The sequence below is a fragment of the Sciurus vulgaris genome (assembly GCF_902686455.1).
Source record: "Sciurus vulgaris genome assembly, chromosome: X".
Taxonomy (NCBI): domain Eukaryota; kingdom Metazoa; phylum Chordata; class Mammalia; order Rodentia; family Sciuridae; genus Sciurus; species Sciurus vulgaris.
In genome coordinates this window covers 110,354,310-110,373,381 of record NC_136471.1, presented here as the reverse complement: position 1 = coordinate 110,373,381, position 19,072 = coordinate 110,354,310, and the positions used below count along the sequence as shown (strand labels likewise).

General features: G+C 32.4%; 1 protein-coding gene across 5 annotated transcripts in view; it reads right to left on the bottom strand.

Annotated features, from left to right (window-relative positions):
• DMD (dystrophin) overlaps positions 1 to 19,072 on the bottom strand; it is a 2,089,750-nt gene that overhangs the window by 1,209,967 nt on the left and 860,711 nt on the right. For all 5 annotated transcript variants that reach the window (XM_079122792.1, XM_079122788.1, XM_079122791.1 and 2 more), the window contains one exon: positions 15,400 to 15,594. In XM_079122792.1, the coding sequence (XP_078978918.1) occupies positions 15,400 to 15,594 (195 nt within the window). The remainder of the gene's footprint in view (positions 1 to 15,399; positions 15,595 to 19,072) is intronic.

Below are 19,072 nucleotides of genomic sequence, written 5' to 3'. Positions count from 1 at the left end.
AAAGAAAATTTTTATTTTTGGAAGTGGCTTGTACTGAAGTTTATAAAATATAAATCATTATTATTTTAAAGTAGGATCACTGAAACTGTTGTTCACAATATTATTATCGATAAGACCCCCTAATTTAAATGTATACTGTGAATAGAGAAAAATTAGATAGCAAAGTGAGTTTCACAACTGGTTGATAGAATCCAGATATCTAAAGTAAGGCAAAACATGAATCTATGAGTCATTTTGCTTTGATTCACATTTCTATTTGAAAAGCTTATTGTTTAAATAAGGATGCACTGATAACACAGACATAATAATAGAGGTTTTAACTTTGAGATATAAAAATGAAGACTTAAAAATGTGAGTCTCCCTATCAGAAGAAAATCCAGTTTAAAGGAGATTTATACACAAATAATTTGAACCTAAAACTACTTTCTTTATTTGAGCATTGTGGAATACATGTCTTTAGCAGGCTAAAAGAGAAACAAGAGACTACAAACAATTTTTCTAGGGAACCAAACAAGGGACCAATTTGCCAACTAATCAAGTTGAGATAAAGGTCTCAAGTAACACTTAATTTAACTATGCTCTGTTTTCTATCATAAGGGGTAGATTTCTACTGTTTAGTTTACCTTTCATTTAATGTAAAGTGAAAACAAATCCCTTGCTGTCACAGTGTTTCATTACAGAGCCTGCCTTTACACAAGTAAATGGTAAACCTATTTATATGAATGTCTAAGAAGATATTGTAGAAATGAAACAGGCCTAGAGTGAAGGAGAGGGATATCTGATAAATCAAGCTCATTTTAATTGCTTTTGATGAAAGTAAACTTAAAAGGAATTTATTGAATTTTTAAGTGTCCTTTATTACCTATAGCAAAGTTCTTTATTTATTAAACACTATGAAAAATCCAATATGATGCTTGGCATTTAAAATAGCATTATTTCTGCTATCCCTTCTTTATACACATGAAAATAAAAGCAACTCCCAGATCCAAAATGTGGAAAATTCAGCACGGGCTTAAACATCAGCACCCCATTACTAAATAGGGTTATCTATATTTGACTCTTGCATTTTATGCCAAAAGCTCAAATATACCTTCCTGAGTGTTTAAGTATTACTAAGTTAAGATTTTAAATAAGTAAATTGTGTGTTCAAAAATTAATTCATCTTCTATAGTTTTTCCTTACTAATAAAATATTTACTTCAAGTTTTCAGTGTTTTCTTAGTCAAAAAATTACAAGAAAAAATGAAATGATGATAAAATTTCAGACATAAAAAATGTAAGTTAAAATGCAAGATATGAAATTATTTTTGTGTGTCTTACCCCAAAGTGACTTCTATACCTCAGTGATAATCTGGTTGAAAGTATACTTAACTTCATTTTTTGTAAAGAAATGCAAATGTACTTTCTAGTGATTCCTCAGTTTTCATTCATCTGAATGTGTCACATCACCAGATGGCTAGAAGCACTTATAATTCACTTTTTTAAAACCATATTTATTTCCTGAAGGAAATTCTATTTATTAGTTTACTAATAGCTTCTTCATTACATCATTTCCCTCCTTTGCAGCATTCAGTAATATTAAGCCATGGCTTTCATCACATAGCTCTCATTTCCCTAGTGAAGCATCTTCTGGGTTTCTTTTTCTCTGAGAGCTTACATCTCTGTCTTCATTCTTTAATCAATATTTTTTCAAATCCTATCATGTTGCATGCACATTTTATGTCCTGAGGTTATAGTAATGGTCCTGCAAGGTAAGTTAAACAGGATAAATAAATAAACTCTATAGCCAACTAAATAGTAGTAAGTGCCATGAGCAAAAGCAAAGTAGGAAAAGATGACATCAAAGATCTAAATAGGAATTTAGAATTTTAGAAAGTGTGAAGTTGATTTTAAGTAAAGACCTGCTGAAAATGAAGGAATGAACTACATGAAAAATCACAAGGATTTTCAAGGCAAGGAAAGCAACAAGGTCTTGACTCTGGAATGTGTCTTGGAGAAGTGGGTGTCACAACATTAAGGAGGTCATTATGGTTGGAGCATATGAGCCACAGACCTCCAGGGGAATATCAAAGAGAAAATGGAGTGGACAACTCATACATATTAAGGGCTTCCTGTTTACTCTGAAGGGGATGGAGAATATTTTAGTCAGCTATTTCACTGCTGTGACAAAATGACCCGACCAGCACAAATGTAGAGGAGGAAGAGTTTATTTGAGGAATCACAGTTTCAGAGGTCTTTGTCCATAGAAGACTGTATCCATTCCTCAGGGCTGGAGGTGAGGCAGAACATTATGGTGGAAGAGCGTGGTAGAGGGAAGCAGCTTGCATGACAAACAGGAAGCAGAGAGCTCACTCACCAGATACAAATATACACCCAAAGCCATACCTGAATTCCTACCACCTCCAACCACAACCTACCACTTCAATTACCACTCAGTTAATCCCTATCAGGGGATAAATCATTGATTGGCTTAAGAACCTTACAACTCAATCATTTCTCTTCTGAACCTTCTTGCATTGTCTCACACATGATCTTTTGGGAGTCACCTCACACCCAAACCATAACAGAGAACCTTAGAGGATTTCAGCAGAGGTGGATATGATCTGTTCTTATTTAAGTGATTCTTTCTGGTTAGTGTGTTGGGAGTAGACTCTATGTGGGACAAGGGAACAAGGAGGGAGACCTGTTTATAGACTGTTGTAATCATCCATGTTGAAGATGATTGTGATATGAATCAGACTGGTGACAAAGTTGAACTCTGGATGCATTCTAAAGGTGGAGCTCTTAGGATTAGGTGACCAACTTTATGTGTGTTGGTAGAGAGGGGAGTCAAGGATAACACTCTAAAAATTTTGTGATGAGCAACTGGAAGAATAGAACTGCCATTACCAACAATGGGGAAAATTACAGGAGAATGAGGTTAAGGTGTAAGGTTTAGCATATGTTGTTTGGACATATTAATTTTAAGATGTTTATTGTACTTCAATGTGTGTGTGTGTATATATATATATACACACATATATATATATATCTATATACATATATATACACACATATATATGTATATATATACATATATATATAAATCAGAGTTTAGGTGAGAAGTATTGATTAGAAACAGAAATATGGGAGTCATTGAGAGTAATATTTTATCTCCCATACTTGCTCATAAAATCTGGCCATCTTTTTATGTTCCTTTCCCAGTCATCTTTTCCTCTAACCCCACCTTAATGAACAATCCTACACAATCCCATGACTAAAATATCACTTTGACACAAAGAGAAACTTACTTAGTAAAGGTGGGAAAAGGGATAAGCAAGAAGATGGGATAAGATGTGAAGATGGTAGAACAGATTGACTGATTATTGGGCCCAATAGATGAGGCATCCATCAGGTGGATGGTGTTAACCAGTTAATGACTGATTATGCTTAAGTTTATATCAAGGTATTTAAAAATAAGAGGAGAAGGAAGAAAACGCAGGTTAGTGGAAACTCACTCTTGATTTTATATTCATGTTGGGATTATATGTTCCTTATAGAAGACCCTTCCACAATCAAGTAGAGCAAATAGCCAAATAGAAACATTTATTAGAGAATTCAGACCACAACTTTTTGTACCAAGAGATAAAAGAGGGTAGTCTAGGATTTTGGGGATCATTTTATTGAATATTAATAATGTCAGCACTAGCACACTGACCAAGATTAGGGGTATAGTTTCTAAATTGGCCCAGCTATGGTTATAAACAAACCCCTAATTCATTTTCATCTTTTTATTTTTGCTTATCTCCAATTGATTCTGCCACTTTAAGGGTTATCCCTATCTATATCATATGGTAGTTAAAAGCAGAGACTTTGGAACAAAACCACGTGAGGTGGGGATTCTAACTATTCTATTTATAAACTATCTCATCTGAGTAAGTTTCTTACTTGCTGCCAACCTTAGTTTCTCTATCCGAATATGGTTTATAATAGTAGTGGCTTCCTCATAAGGTTATTATGATGATCATTTCAGTTATTATAAGTATTTAGAACATGACCAGGCACAAATATGTGTTAGCTATTAGCATTGTCCAAACAGTTATATTCAAGTCTCAGCATAAGGCTTCCTCCTCTGTTTCTAACTCTTCCTTCTTTTTCCTCCTTCCAGTTTCTGCTTTCTACATTGCTTTCTCCTCTTCATGAATTCAGTTACACTCATGCCCTGTAATACATATTTTAGTCTGGATTATATTCTTTCTGCCTCTATTACCTTCTAACTTCTTTACATAAGTATTCTATGCATAACTTTGCATAACTATGTGTAATCTATAATATTACAAATTGCCCAAGTAGAGGGTTCACATCTTATATTTTTCTACTATCTTTTAGAGTGTTGGAAAAAGTACATAGACCTTAAGAAATATTTGTTGTCTTGAAATAAAAAGATGATTTGAACTTGCTCATGAGAATACAATTTGAATGCTATCATTGAATCTTTAAGCTTTGTTATATTGTTTGTCAACTATTATAAATATTCAGTCCTGAACAGCTATGAGTTTTTCATATATCACTCTGTACTCTACTTTACTCTTCCTCGTTATTTAGCACTTAAGAGGAAATTGAGGAATAATAGTTTATCTACATTTTTTGGCTGAATTTCCCCCAGGGTTTCTCATAGTACCTTAAATACCTAAGAACAAACACAGTCCTTCATTCAGAATTATGTCTGCCCATGTCTCCCAGATGTCACAGAGCATCAGTAAAAACAACAAAACACAAAACCTGTAGTGCAATGCTCCGAGGTTCCTCAAACACAATTATTCTAGTCCATTGGCACCAACTAAACTGAAAACTATTTCACAAGTCACTTTTTGATAGATGCATTTTGTGTTAAGTTGTGTACATTTTCTAAATCATTTTATAGAAAATCCTAACAGAAAAACTGACTTACACAGGACAAAGGAGAGTTGTAAGGAAGGAATTGTTTTCTCTTACTTAAAAATTGGACATAGGGAATTTTCTTTTCCCAAAATTTTTAGAGCCAGGATATATTTTTAAGTTGTTTTTAACTGAGTAGAGTAGGGGATAGCTAGGGTTTATAGAGACAAATTGTAAGGCAATTAAAACATCCAAGGAGAACTCAAAAAACTCAAAAACTGGTAATGGTCAAGGGAATGGAATGGAGAAATGAGGGCAGAATACTTTCTTTTTTCCACTTTATAGTTTTTATTCCATTTAAATATTCAGTAGGAATATCTTGTTACTTTTATAAACAACTGAAAATCTATTATGAATGATCAAGCAGGTTTATACATGATAAAATGTAACCAACTATGCACAAATTAATACAAAAGACACTAGACTACTTTGGAAAATAGTAAATATGTTTGGTAAAATTATGCCCATTTTCTAAATAATTCATGTTGTTGATGTTTGTGCAACATACTTTATTATGGTGTTTCCATAGGGTTAGAAAAGCAAAACTACTCTTTCATAAATTGTTTCAAACCTAAATGCATAAATCTAAAGAAAAACAATTTTAGAACCTCCAAAGAAACAAACAAACCAAAAACATGAGAGGAAGTAGGATCCTAAACCTCTACTCAATTTCCTTACCACTTAGTTTACCCTAATGATGAGAATATCTTTATTCTTTTGTCTAAAGTTTGGCAAATTAAATTTGGCAATTGGTAGTAATTGGTGCCCCTTAGTCATATCTGTGGTTTAAAACATGGAGATCTTAACTTGTTTTTTGAAAATGTTTAATGATACACATTAATATTAAAAAATAATCAGACTCAAGTAAAGGGAATTATATTAGATTGAACTACATGAAATTGCTGGTATTGGAACATTTAACTGACATGATGGCCAATTCATAAGGATCAGCTGAATACTACCACAGTATTAACATACTCATGATTGTAAATTTAAGCAGGAAAATGAATACAAACTAGCTTTTGAAAATGGTCAAGTAAAAATTACAAAAATAAGCAATAAGGGCAAATGCCAAGTCTCCAAAGATAAAAGGGGATGAAAACCCACTACCAATTAAATTATTCTTAACTGAGGGCTTCAATAATTTTTATTTGTCATGGTCCAAAATTAGAATGAGGGTCTTGAATTGCTGAAACATAATTGGAAAAAATGAACTTACATATTTCATTTAAAAAAGTAAAGCTCTAAACAAAGTAATATACAAACAATAAAACAACAATCTATTCTTGTTAAACATTATGGTACATGGAGACTTGACATAATTTAGATTTTAGACTTTTTCACATTAAGATAGATATTTAAAAAGTGATAGGTGAATGGACAATTTTACCCGAGTAAATAACTTTGGAAATAAATAAATAAATATGATTGAAAATATATAACATTTTCTGACAGAATCATTATCAAAAGCAAGTATTTTTAGTATACATGTGTTCTCTTCTTTTACTATAAACTTTAACCTATATGCCAAAACTGGATATACCTTTATGTATTTTTATATGGTTGTTAACATTTTATTTAAAGTTTTAAAAATATGAATGTACAATTATATGTTTTAACACATTTGTAAATATAATTTATTTTTCAGAGTTTTTTATATGTAAATTTATTTTACAATAAATTTATGATTTGAGGATATTTGATGAGGCAATATGGATCTTACAAATTTTTATGGCTTAGCTGTGGTGTCCCCCAAAAGTTCACATGTGAGACAACGCAAGAAGGGTTGGAGGAGAAATGATTCGATTGTAGCATTAGCTTTACTTAAGTTCACACTATCTTAACAATAGTACTGTAAAGTAGTCTGGGACAGGTATTATCATTGAACCAATTTCAACATTAAGAAAATAGGATTAAACAGAATGAATCAAACAACATTACTCTATGTAAATTTATGATTACACAAATGGTATGCCTTTACGCCATGTACAAACAGAGAAACAACATGTATCCCATTTGTTTACGATAAAAAAATACATTTAAAAAAATAAATTGAAAAGTAGAAATAGAAAAAAAAAAGAAAATAGGGTTAAAAATTTTATTTGTCTTGCCTAAGTGCATAGCTATTAAGAATCAGTTTCAGTATCTAATTATTTTAGTTTCAGATCTAGTGCTTTGACAAACTCTCTAGCCTACTGCTTATTGTGGCCATATAATGCAATCTCAGTGATTAGGAAAAGTATTAGTAATATTTGAATTAAATATGGGCTGCCTGCAAAATACTTTCATAAATGATTGATTTAAATTCCAGCATGTATGAATCCAGAGGAAATGTCTTCATGGTAATATTTGTGTAACTTTTTAGAACTCACATGCCAGGATCATTTAACTCAATAAGTTAGGAAACAACATAAAAGAGGCCAATTTTATTTTTTAATCTTGGGTAACTTTTTAGAACTCACATGCCAGGATCATTTAACTCAATAAGTTAGGAAACAACATAAAAGAGGCCAATTTTATTTTTTAATCTTGGGACCCACAGACTAACATTGCTCTGTCCTTTTCTATCACAGAGTTCATGCCAGGATGTACCAGACTGTCACACATTTATTCAACAGACATACATTGAGTGTCTATTGGGTGCCAGGTAATGTTCTAGAAGATGAAGATACAGTAGTAAAGAAGAAAATCAAGTTATTATTTTTACTTCCTGGTGGTTGGGCACGTGATGGATGTTGGTCACCACAGGGAACAGGTCAGGAGTCGATGGCTCATTTACAATCCATTGAAAAATCTGAAAATTATATCTTTTGCTATGGCTGACTCAGCATCAACATCTTGATAAATGTGGCACTACTGTTAATAGGGTAAACATATCTTTAAAAGCATGCTTATGTGCCTTTAGATTTATAAAGCACTGAATTATTATTTTCACATGGGGAAGGTGAATATAATAGCGTTAAGCAGTTTAAGGTACCAAAAATGCCTTGAGACACTTGGTAACTTGGTTAGCAGAGAGGCATACAACTTCCATTTCCAAGGAAAAAATACTAGAAAACCCCATTTGTAGCTGCTGTGACAGCAGCCTTTGGAGAATAGATCTGTCTTAAAATTGAAAAGGAGAAATTGGAGTACCAAAGACTCAAGCTCCACTTTATTTTCACTCTCTGGAATTTGTCTTTATCTGGCAGATGAAGGCAACACCCTATATAAATTTTTTATACTTATTATGTACCATCGGCTATCTGGCAATACATTAATAACATATCAAATTGGGAAGTGTGGTCAATCAAAAACATTAAAGTACTTATTAATTGTTTTCCTGAGCATCTGAAGAGTTTTGAAAATTTAGTTTTAGTGACTCAATAGTAAGTTGACATTCTGATTTTTTTTCTTCTGCATAGTTTACAGTCTACATGTGAAAAATACTTCCTAAACATAACTATGAATTTTGGCCAAAATGTTCTCCACAGATTGAAATATGGTCTTCACACCAATAATGAATCAGTAATTATATATCACAGAGAAAAAATAACAGCATAAGTACTCAAAGCATAATTTGAATAGTTCAGGAATAGAAGAAAAACCTACAACCAAGTTGCAACCTGAAAATTTCTACTGGCCTCATGATTTCTGCAAGTTAGGGATTATGAAAATAGTGTTGCTAGGAAAATGGAAGGAGTAGGAGTGAGTTGTTCTTTTTATTTTCTTCCAGTACTGGGGATTAAACTCAGGAGTGCTTTGTGACTGAGGTACTTCCCCAGTCCTTTTTATTTTATCTTTTATTTTGAGACAGGGTTTTACTAATTTGTTGAGGCTGGCCTCAAACTTGTGATACTACTGCCTCAGTCTCCCAAGTTGCTGGGATTATTGTGCCAGTAGCATGAGTTATTAAAATATATTTTAGCAGAATTGGGAATAAATTGCAGCAAGAAGTCAATGTAGGACAACTGTTGGGTATGATAAAATAGTTGTGGGGAGAAAGAAGCAATAACATTCTTTAAAAAAGAGAAAAGAATAAAATGTAAAAAAAAACTGTATCAAAGCACATATAAATATGAGCCAGATATGACCATAATACAATGTCTACAATCTCTTCACTATAAGATACATGAAAAACCAGGTACTCTACCAATGAAATAAGCAGGATTCACACTATAATTAATAGATTAATATTGATAAGGTAGTAAATAAATATAATAGCATATCAAACAAATAAATCCCAAATCGAAAAAAAGATAAAGGATTTATAACTGAATAAACTTGTTAGTTGAAAAAATTCAATTTTCCTCTAAGAAATCATTAACTGATTACATTATTCAAAATGTTTATATATAGTCTGAAAGATCAGTTTTTACAGTGTGGTAATAATACATTAATAAAAATTGCATTTTTCCATGTACTAAACCATTATACAAGAAAATTAAAGTAGAATTCAAAAGGCATTTATAACCAAAATTGGCTTTGAGACTTTATACAATCCATGATTATTTAATTTAGAATAACTGCAAAGCCTTTCAGTTGTAATATTATTAAATTGATAAAAAATCCAATGCTTTATCTGGCATGCCCTGTATTACAATATGCTCATAAACAATCATTCTTTTATTTTCCTTCAGGTATTTTTTCAGATTTGTACATATGGTGCCTCCTGCTAGTATCTACTTCCCATAGTACCAGAATATAAAAATAGTCACTTTGCTCATAGCATATTGTCTTCATTTAAGTGACTGGCATTATTAAATTTGTGCTTAAATAGCATTAAACAGATTCCAAAGGAGAAAGATCTTAACCAGGTTGTTAGGATCTCAGCTACAAGTACTTTTGTCCCTACAAAGCAAATCTGAAGTGTAGAAGGCAAAAATATCAGAGAAGAAGTTTATAATCCTCAGGAGATCCTCTTCCAAGTTCAGAGAACACCAGCATTTTCCTACTTGGGCCCCAACTCCGCTAAGAAGGTGTTTTTATTCACACATTCTTAAGTTCAATGTGAATATAGGCATTGATTTGCCATATTTACTTTGAAAACCTTTTCAGAATCTAACATTCTCTCACTACCACCCTAGTCCAAGTCACCCGCATCTATCTATCATACAACTGGTCTTTGCTTTTACTCTTGGTTCTGTATACTTCTACTTTCAACCCAAGAGTCAGTATGATCCTATTAAAACATACATCAGATCATGTCACTTAGCAGTTCAAAACTCTGCAATGGCTCCTCTCTCACTCAGAATCAAAGATAGTCTTTATTTGTCTTTAAAGGTAGTCTTTAATTTTAAAATGGCCCACCAGGTCATCCATAATTGGGACCCCCAAAAAACCCACAATCTTATCCCCTACTTCCCTCTCCATGTCATGCTTTACTCCGGCTACACTGGCCTTCCTGCTGTTCCTTGATCAAGATAGATTCATTCCCACATTTGGGTCTTTGCTCCATTTCCTCTACCCAGACAACAAGGCTGACTCCCTTACTTTCTTACAGTCTTAGCTCAAATATCCTTTCTACTCTATTTAAAAGTATAATCCCATCTCTTGCCATTTTATCTACTACCTCTTTAATGGTCCTGTATTCCCTTACTGCACTCTGTTGTTTTTTTAATAATATGTATTATCTTGTAATATGCAATATTTCATTATTTATTTTTAGTTTGTTTCCTTATGTTTTATATCCCACTGCTATAATGAAAACCGTCTAAGGGAAGAGAGATATTGGTGTTGTTCACCATATTCTTAAGCACAGAAATAATGCCTGGCACATAGCAAGAACTTAATAAGTACTTTGGAAAAAGATGAATCCTCACTATTTATGTTATTATTTATCCTATCAACTCTGATTTTATAAGCAGATCAATCTATTGATGACTGAATGGACTACTTGGAGGCAGTGAAAACTGTAGGCAGGTGGGGCATGTTTACAGGAAGTAGGTCACTGGGGGTATATCCTTGAGGACCATATCTTGTCCCTGGTCCCTTTCTTTTTCTCTTTCTGTGTCTGTCTGGAGCCAAAAAGCTTTCCTCTGCCATGCCCTGCACTGTGGTGTTCTACCTTACCTCAAGCTCAAAGCAGTGCAGCTGGCTGAGCATGGACAAAGACTTGTGAAACAAAGAACCAACATAAATCTTTCCTCTATTAAGTTGATCATTGCAGATATTTTGATTGAAGCAAAGAATATCTGGCTAACACAACTGACTACCAAAAATAAAGCATACATCATCCACAATACAGCTATCTGTACTATCTTTAATTTAGATGAATCAATTGAAATTATGCATGCATGGCTTCATTATTTCCCTCTACTTATTTTCTCCTTCCTTTTTTCTCTTTATTTTCTTATATTTTTCCCTCTCCCCTTCTTCCTTCCTTCTTTCTGTAAATTCTTTCTAAGTTGATATCAAATCATCTAGAAATAGAATCCAGGATATTTTCCTCTGAATTGGGCATGACAGACTTAATATTCTACCTTGTTTTACCAAATTTGCTTTCACTATGCTCAACATAACACACTAGAAACAGTTACACGAAAGGTAACTAACAGCACATGTTCTGGGGTTATTTTGCTTGGGTTAAAATCCTGATTTCACTAATACTAGTGAGTTCAACTTTGTCTGGTTACTATATATTTATTCATGTTTTCATGTATAAAATGGTTATAATAATTTCACTATTTCAGAGATTTGTGGGAAAGATTAAACAACTAAAAAGAGATAAGTTTTAAAAGCGTGCCTGTGTACTTAGGTTGATTCTCATAATTGCAAAAAGTAAAGCCTACTTGTCATCCTGATCAGCTAGGTTCTTATTTTTGTCCTAAAAATTCACATTTGTCAATGCCAAAGCCTAAATAAACAACTAAGGAACCCTTACCAAGGGTACAGCAGCATCACTGGGGAATTCTACACCAGTCACACGGAGTATTTCCAAGGATTTGCATTGGCAATTGTTGATTCCACAGTGTATATGACTTCCTTATTATTATTTTTATAATTGTCCTACATAAAGTTCCCCTACAAACAGATCCTCAGACAAGAATATGCATGCAATTAATTCAGTTTGGAAATGAGCCTAGGAAACACTGACAAGGGAGTAGGTTAGGAGAGGGAGAAAGTAAAAAGCATGATATAAGGCAGATTTCTGCTGAGTGCAGCAGGATTTTCATTCTGTCTCTGAATGTTGGGTTACCCTGACAGAAGGGTGCTTATTCATCAAAGCCATCACTTGTGTCTTGAGATTTGCTCAAAAATGTGAGCATGCCAAGACACATGTAGGCTTTGATGACTAGAGAGGAAAGGAAGGCAAAGAGTCAGAGTTCAGGGAATGTGGACTAAGGAAAAGGTATGGGCGAGGTCCCAAGAGTGTATTTTGTCATGTGCCAATGAAATGGAAACTTTCAGCAAAATCAGGTATATGGAGGCATTAGGATTAATTACTTTTGTTGGACTCATAAATGGATAATTTCTACTTTCAGGATGAGATTTCAAATATTAAAAGCCCTTGAGGCAAAACTTTTGGTAAGTTAAACATGTAATAATAAACATGCTCTATGTTCATGCTCTTAAATGAGATATTTCAAAATAAGATTTGGTGATTTAACCTAGTAAATTTTTTGGGGGGTGGGTACCAGGGATTGAACTCAAGGGACACTCCACCACTGAGCCACATCCCCAATCCTATTTTGTATTTTGTTTAGAGACAGGGTCTCACTAAATTGCTTAGCACCTCACCTGTGCTGAGGCTGCTTTGAACTCACAATCCTCCTGCCTCAGCCTCCTGAGCCTCCAGGATTACAGGCGTGTACTACTATGCCCAGCTTAAACCTAGTGATTTTATTTTGGTAAATTTTATCAAGATATTTTTTCTTAAAATATAAAGTGTAACATATTCCTAATAGAATTAAAAACTTTAAAAGTGTTAATTGTTTCAAAATTATGGTGACATTGTGTGTATTATGAATACTATAAGCCTGTTGCATATAAAAACCACAATTTATTAGCAATGCTAATATTGGATCTGAAATAAGAATAAATATTACTTATGTATATGTTTCTCATTCATCTTTAGTTATGCCTTATCAAGGGTATTAGCTGGTAATGCAGGTTTTCACATATAAGTAGGCATCCATATAATCTCTGTCCAAATGATTAGGTAATTTTCAGTTTAATATATCTATTGAATCTGAAGGTACTAATTTAGCTATGTTTTATTCAGAAAATAATTATTTTAACTTATCATACATTATTTGTTTTGTACTATACTTTCACTGGATATGTATATTACACCACAGCTTTCTCTACTACAGTTCTATAATTTGATCCATGAACATCTGTCAAAAATAAAATCAACCACAATTTAATTTCGAACATTCCCAGCCAGAAGCTATACAATGTATGCACTACTTTTCTATTTTTACTACAGGATAATGGCAGTGATGAATGCCTTTATGAGGAAATACATATTCATTGAAAAAACTGAACTCAAAACTATCTCCCTTCAAAAAGGTAGGAAGCTCAAATTGTGTTGAAAGAAAGATGGAATTATGCCCACAGTTGCATCTCATGAGGATTCAATAACACAGCTAAATTCAACTTGCAGTAATACCTTATTACAAACCACAGTAATCAATAATATTACAATTGGTATCAACTATAATAATATTAAATTTATCAGTATGAACAAATGATTAGCTATTAGTATAGCCAGGGACCTATTATTTTAAGTGTGCCAGGTTAAGATACATGGACACAATGATATTCAGTGGGTAACTTAATAAGTTTAGGGTCACTGCTCTCCTGACTACCATGTCTACAAAACATGAAAAAGAATATTAGCTAATTAGCAGTGATTTACATGTCAAATGACAATGATGTATTTAGAAACTGTATTGTCAAAAAATTAGTGTGTACTGTATAGAGGGTAAAGAGGGGTGGGAGGGGTGGGGGGAAGGGAAAAAATAACAGAATGAATCAAACAATATTACTCTATGTAAATTTATGATTACACAAATGGTATGCCTTTACGCCATGTACAAACAGAGAAACAACATGTATCCCATTTGTTTACAAAAAAAAAAAAAAGAAAAAAAAATTAGTGTGAATAATGACAGGTATGCTGGCAAGCCTCCTTTATCAACAGGCTGGATTTCTTTTCTTCACTGTACCCATAAGTAATTTCACTTTTACTTCAAAGAGAAAAAGAAACAGCATAATACTGAAATGGATGGACTAATTTCAGAGATGCATGTAGCTCTTATTTTTAGTCTGCAATTTTATAGCTTATTTGATATAAGATATTAAAGTCAAGTCACTCAAGATATTGAAACACCAATTTCTAAAACAAACAGTATTATCTATTTGTGTATTTAGGCAGACAAATGTGTGACATGGAATGGGCTCCCAAGAAATCATTTAGAGTAAAAATGCTTTCACTAAAGTGTGCTGATGATAGGAAACTCATCTTCTGTCTATAATCTTATGCTGTTTGCACTGAAAAATATCAAACTCTGGCTATGCTATAATATTTCATTTTGAGTGTGAAACGTATGATCACAAAAATTATCTCAAAGACACACATTATTATGCACGTTTTCTTCATACTACATTTATCTTCAGACACTGCCTTCAAAAATTCATTACCTATTCCCTCACCATGATTTGTCTTGGTTCAGAATTCAGTAACATGGTGTTATTAGTTTGAAAAAGGAAAAATTCCTGGCTGGGTGCAGTGGCACAGGCCTTTAGTAACAGTGGCTCAGGAGTCTGAGGCAGAAGGATTGCAAGTTCAAAGCCAGACTCAGCAAAAGCAAAGCACTGAATAATTCAGTGAGACCCTGTCTCTAAATAAAATACAATATAGGGCTAGTTGAGTGAGCCTGAGTTCAATCCCTGGTACCCAAATAAAATAAAATAAAATAAAATAAAATAAAATAAAATAAAAGCTGTATTTGGCTGGTAGCCTTTGGCTGGTAGTTTTAAAGGAAAAAGTTTATAGATTTCTACTTATATTCCCTATGTTATTTCATATGTGATGACATTTATTTGAAATTGAATGAATAAGTGGAAAATTTTAAAGATGAAAACAATGTATAACATAATTTAAAATTTCATCTAATTCTCCTTTTTAGGGGAAAATAAAGTAATGTATTGCTTAGAAATAAATTGCTTTTTGTGAACCCTTTCTGCCATGGGTATCTCCAAAAACTTTGTTTGGAAAGCATCTTGACACTAAATATTATAAAATATCATTTCTAATTTATGTTTCAATTTCTTTCCCATATTTATAAAGCTACCCATTCTATATTTTTATAATTGTTATATGCATTCATGATTATGTCAAAATGAACCCAACTATTATGAATAACTATAATGCAGTAAGAAAAACATTGAAAAACAAGTATTCCATGAGTAAGTCAAAATACCTTCAATTGTTCTGGTACTATAAATGACTAACCTGATCATCTTGTTAAATCTAAATGAAAGTCATTTGTTTTACCTTCAGAGACTCCTCTTGTTTAAAAAGATCTTCAAAATCTTTAGCACAGAGGTCAGGAGATTTGAGAAGTTGTTCCACTTCTGATAGGGCTTGTGAGACATGAGTGATCTCAGTCAGATAAGTAGAAGGCACATAAGAAATTTCCAAAGGCATGTCTTCAGTCAATACTACCATTGTTTCTTCACGGAGAGTGTGCTGGTATAGATATACAAAAGAACAATAATTTTAGCTTCCTTATAATGAAAATCATTCATTGAGTTTATATAGACTCCAGTCTATAGCTGGCAGAGGGTTGAAAGTTGATTACAGAGAAACTCATGATAACTCTAGTAATGTTTTTTTATTGTTTATATACCTCTTCTTCCAAAAAATGTTAGGAGCACTTTATAATAAGAGATACATACACACTAGCACCATGAATATCAGATGAACGGCCAACAGTCATAAGGCAATGAGAAGACTAGATTTAACCTAGGAAAATGACAATGTTTGCAACTACCTTTTTATTCTAAGCTTACAGAAATCTAGATTTGGGGTGAGGTAAGGGTTCTGCATTTGTTTCATTTATAACAAAGGAATACTTTCTTCTTTATTCCTCCTAGTCTTGATTTATGTACAGGAGTCATAAAGTGGTTTTGGTTAGTATGTACTTTTCTATTAGGCACAACCTTACCCCAAATCCCAGATATTAACCCTAATCTTTGATGCTAATTTCTTATTAAATTAAGCTAATTAAGATGCCAAATGTGTAGGGCAACTCTGGATTTCAAATCTTAATAAGAACTCCAGAATGTCCTGAGATCTAAGGGAGAATTCTTCCTGTATCTTCAATTTTCTCACTAGCACCCAAGTGTAAGGAATGATCAGGATTTGCAACTTAAATACTTGAGGGTTTGCAAGTGGTGCCTCTTTTCCTATTCTTTACAAGATCAAGAAATAAATACCACTTGACACACAAATTTATAAAGATGGATGATCTCTGCCCCTTTCTGTCTACAGTATAGGCAGCAACATTCTTGTAATTGAAATTATTCTCCCAGTAACTTTGTTTTGAATTGATCAAATGCCACCTGACTGTTGATAGGGTCAGCTGAGGGTTTAAGTGACAGGGTCTCTGGGGAAATTTGGACAATAAGCATGCTAACACAGCCATTTATTGCTGCACAGCCTTTTCAACAAGACCATACTCATTTTTGCAATTCTTGTAATTAAATGGACTTTGGAATCCCAGACTGAATCCTACACAAACATGAGCCAAAATTATAGGTTGATCAATTTTTTTTCTTTTATCTGGTCCAGGATTCTTTATACTCAATACTTAGATGATAAAAAATTGTAATTTAGATGTCTCAGCTAATTATGAAGTAGCAAATTTACAGAATTGCACAGGTTAACTTTTAAGTGACATAGTCATACATTTTACAAAATTGGTTTATTGTATACATCATAATCAAATTCATGACACATGTTTCTTCATGATCAATGGAATTATATATACATTTCTAATTTGCATTTTAAGTGATATTAGAAACTTGAGATAAAGTTTGATGAAGACAATTAAGCATTTAACCATAGATTTCAAAATCTAAATTCTCATGTTCTCCATTATAAACCAAACACTTCAACAATTAAAAAAATATATATATACTTATACACATAGCCCCCCTGAATTTTATATATGTACATACACACATATATATACATACAAGCATATATATATTAAATATATAAAATATATATGAATATATATGTATTATATAAACATGTGTATATATAGTATGTATCTATACACATGTGTGTATAGATATGTGTATATGTACATATATATATATATATAATTCATAGGGTCTATTTGAATGTAAAATGTCCACTGACACATGGAGTTTAAGTATTAGAGTCAATAGTGAAAGTCAAACAAATATACTGTGACTTGCATGCATTCCATCAGTTAGATGACTATGTTGTTCTTAATAAAATTTCCAAGCTAATAGGTTTGTGTTTTTTAATTGTATCAATTGATTCACCCCCTGAGGTAAAAACCTACTTCATCAAGAACAAGCATAATTCTTATAACATTTTATATAGTGATACAATTATATTTGTTTTAATGATATGCATTTTATTCCTGGTTTTAGAGAATAGTTTTATTAGAGACAGAGTTGAGTAGAGGACAAACTACATTTGCTCTTCTAATAATTATTTTGTTGTATTAACCAAGGATGTTGTTTGAGAGTTAGACAGAACTTCAAAATATTTAAACATCTGAGTCTCATTTTAAAATGTGTGAATTCCAATAGATTTTGATGTTTGTTCTCATAAATTTTTCTTAAAAGAAAAATAATTAACAGTTCTTCATATCATTTTTTTATTGACGTAGTTTCCTTATTCTTTATTACCAACATGTGGCATGTTCTCAGCTATTTAGATTCATATTGATGTCTCACAAACATAGCAATTATGGATTATAGATTGCAAAGAAGTAAATGAGAAGCCGAATATAATAAAGAAAGGAGACACTAAAACACACATGTGACTACTACCTTGGATTAACTTTCTGAAACAAAGTTTAAAACCCAAATTTCTACTTCTTTGGTATTTGTGGTTAATTATATTTTAATTTGCACAGAAAAACTTTAAATGAGATTTACTTAAATAATAATTAGTACTGACCACACAAAACTGAATACTGGAATGTTGTGTCTCAGCAAATAACACAAAATTTCATCTGAGGTCCCAAACCAGGGCTCTAAGAAAATATGCAGCACACTGTCCTCTGGCTTCTCATTTGTTAAGCTTTACTTGACCACATGTTTCAGACACAGACTTTTTTATTGCCTACAGATTAATGTACTTTTTGTCCTCATAATAAACATTCACAAAAACATCAAAATAAAAACAATTTTTACCTATATCTCAATGGAAAACTCTTATAGGGTAATGTTATATGGCATCTATTCAAATCCCCAAATTTTCAAATAATTGAAATTTTACATCTGCTTCTAGAAACAATTTTTGTTATTTTAAAATTTTCTTTTTAAAATCAAAGCCCTTATCAACCTGTTTATGATACACTTCAAAGAACATTGGTTGTTTTAGGGAAAACTCTATTTATATGCTCATTGAGAGCATTTTCAAGACTATCAGAGATAGGTCTTGGAGCAATTGGTGCCCATTCATGAAAATAAATGGACTCATCATGCCACATCCTGTTCATTCTCTCCTCAGATATGGCATGAAGAGATTCTCTGGAACATTTAGAAATATTTAAACTTTTACAGTTGATAAGATGAAAGAAAAGGAAAGGAGGAATCCTTTACTTTAGAAAAGATCTGAATATCATTACAATCTTTGCTGTCCTAAACTACTGATAATTAAATAATATTTTTCTTATAAAAATATATTAGAATGCCTATAATTCCCAAAATGCCTCTTATTAAAATTACTTTTGGCTGCTGATTTAGTTATGTTTTATGAACTAAATCCAGAAAGGCTAATATACATTCCATATATTTAATGCATACTGACTTATGGGAGGATTTTATCTTCCACTCTCTCGATACATAGCATCCAGGGATCATAGATAACAGATGTTAAGTAGTAAATATCAAACGAATAGAGAAAACTAAAGTATAGTTTCTATGAATTTTGGGGAAACAGAAATATTCAAAATAAC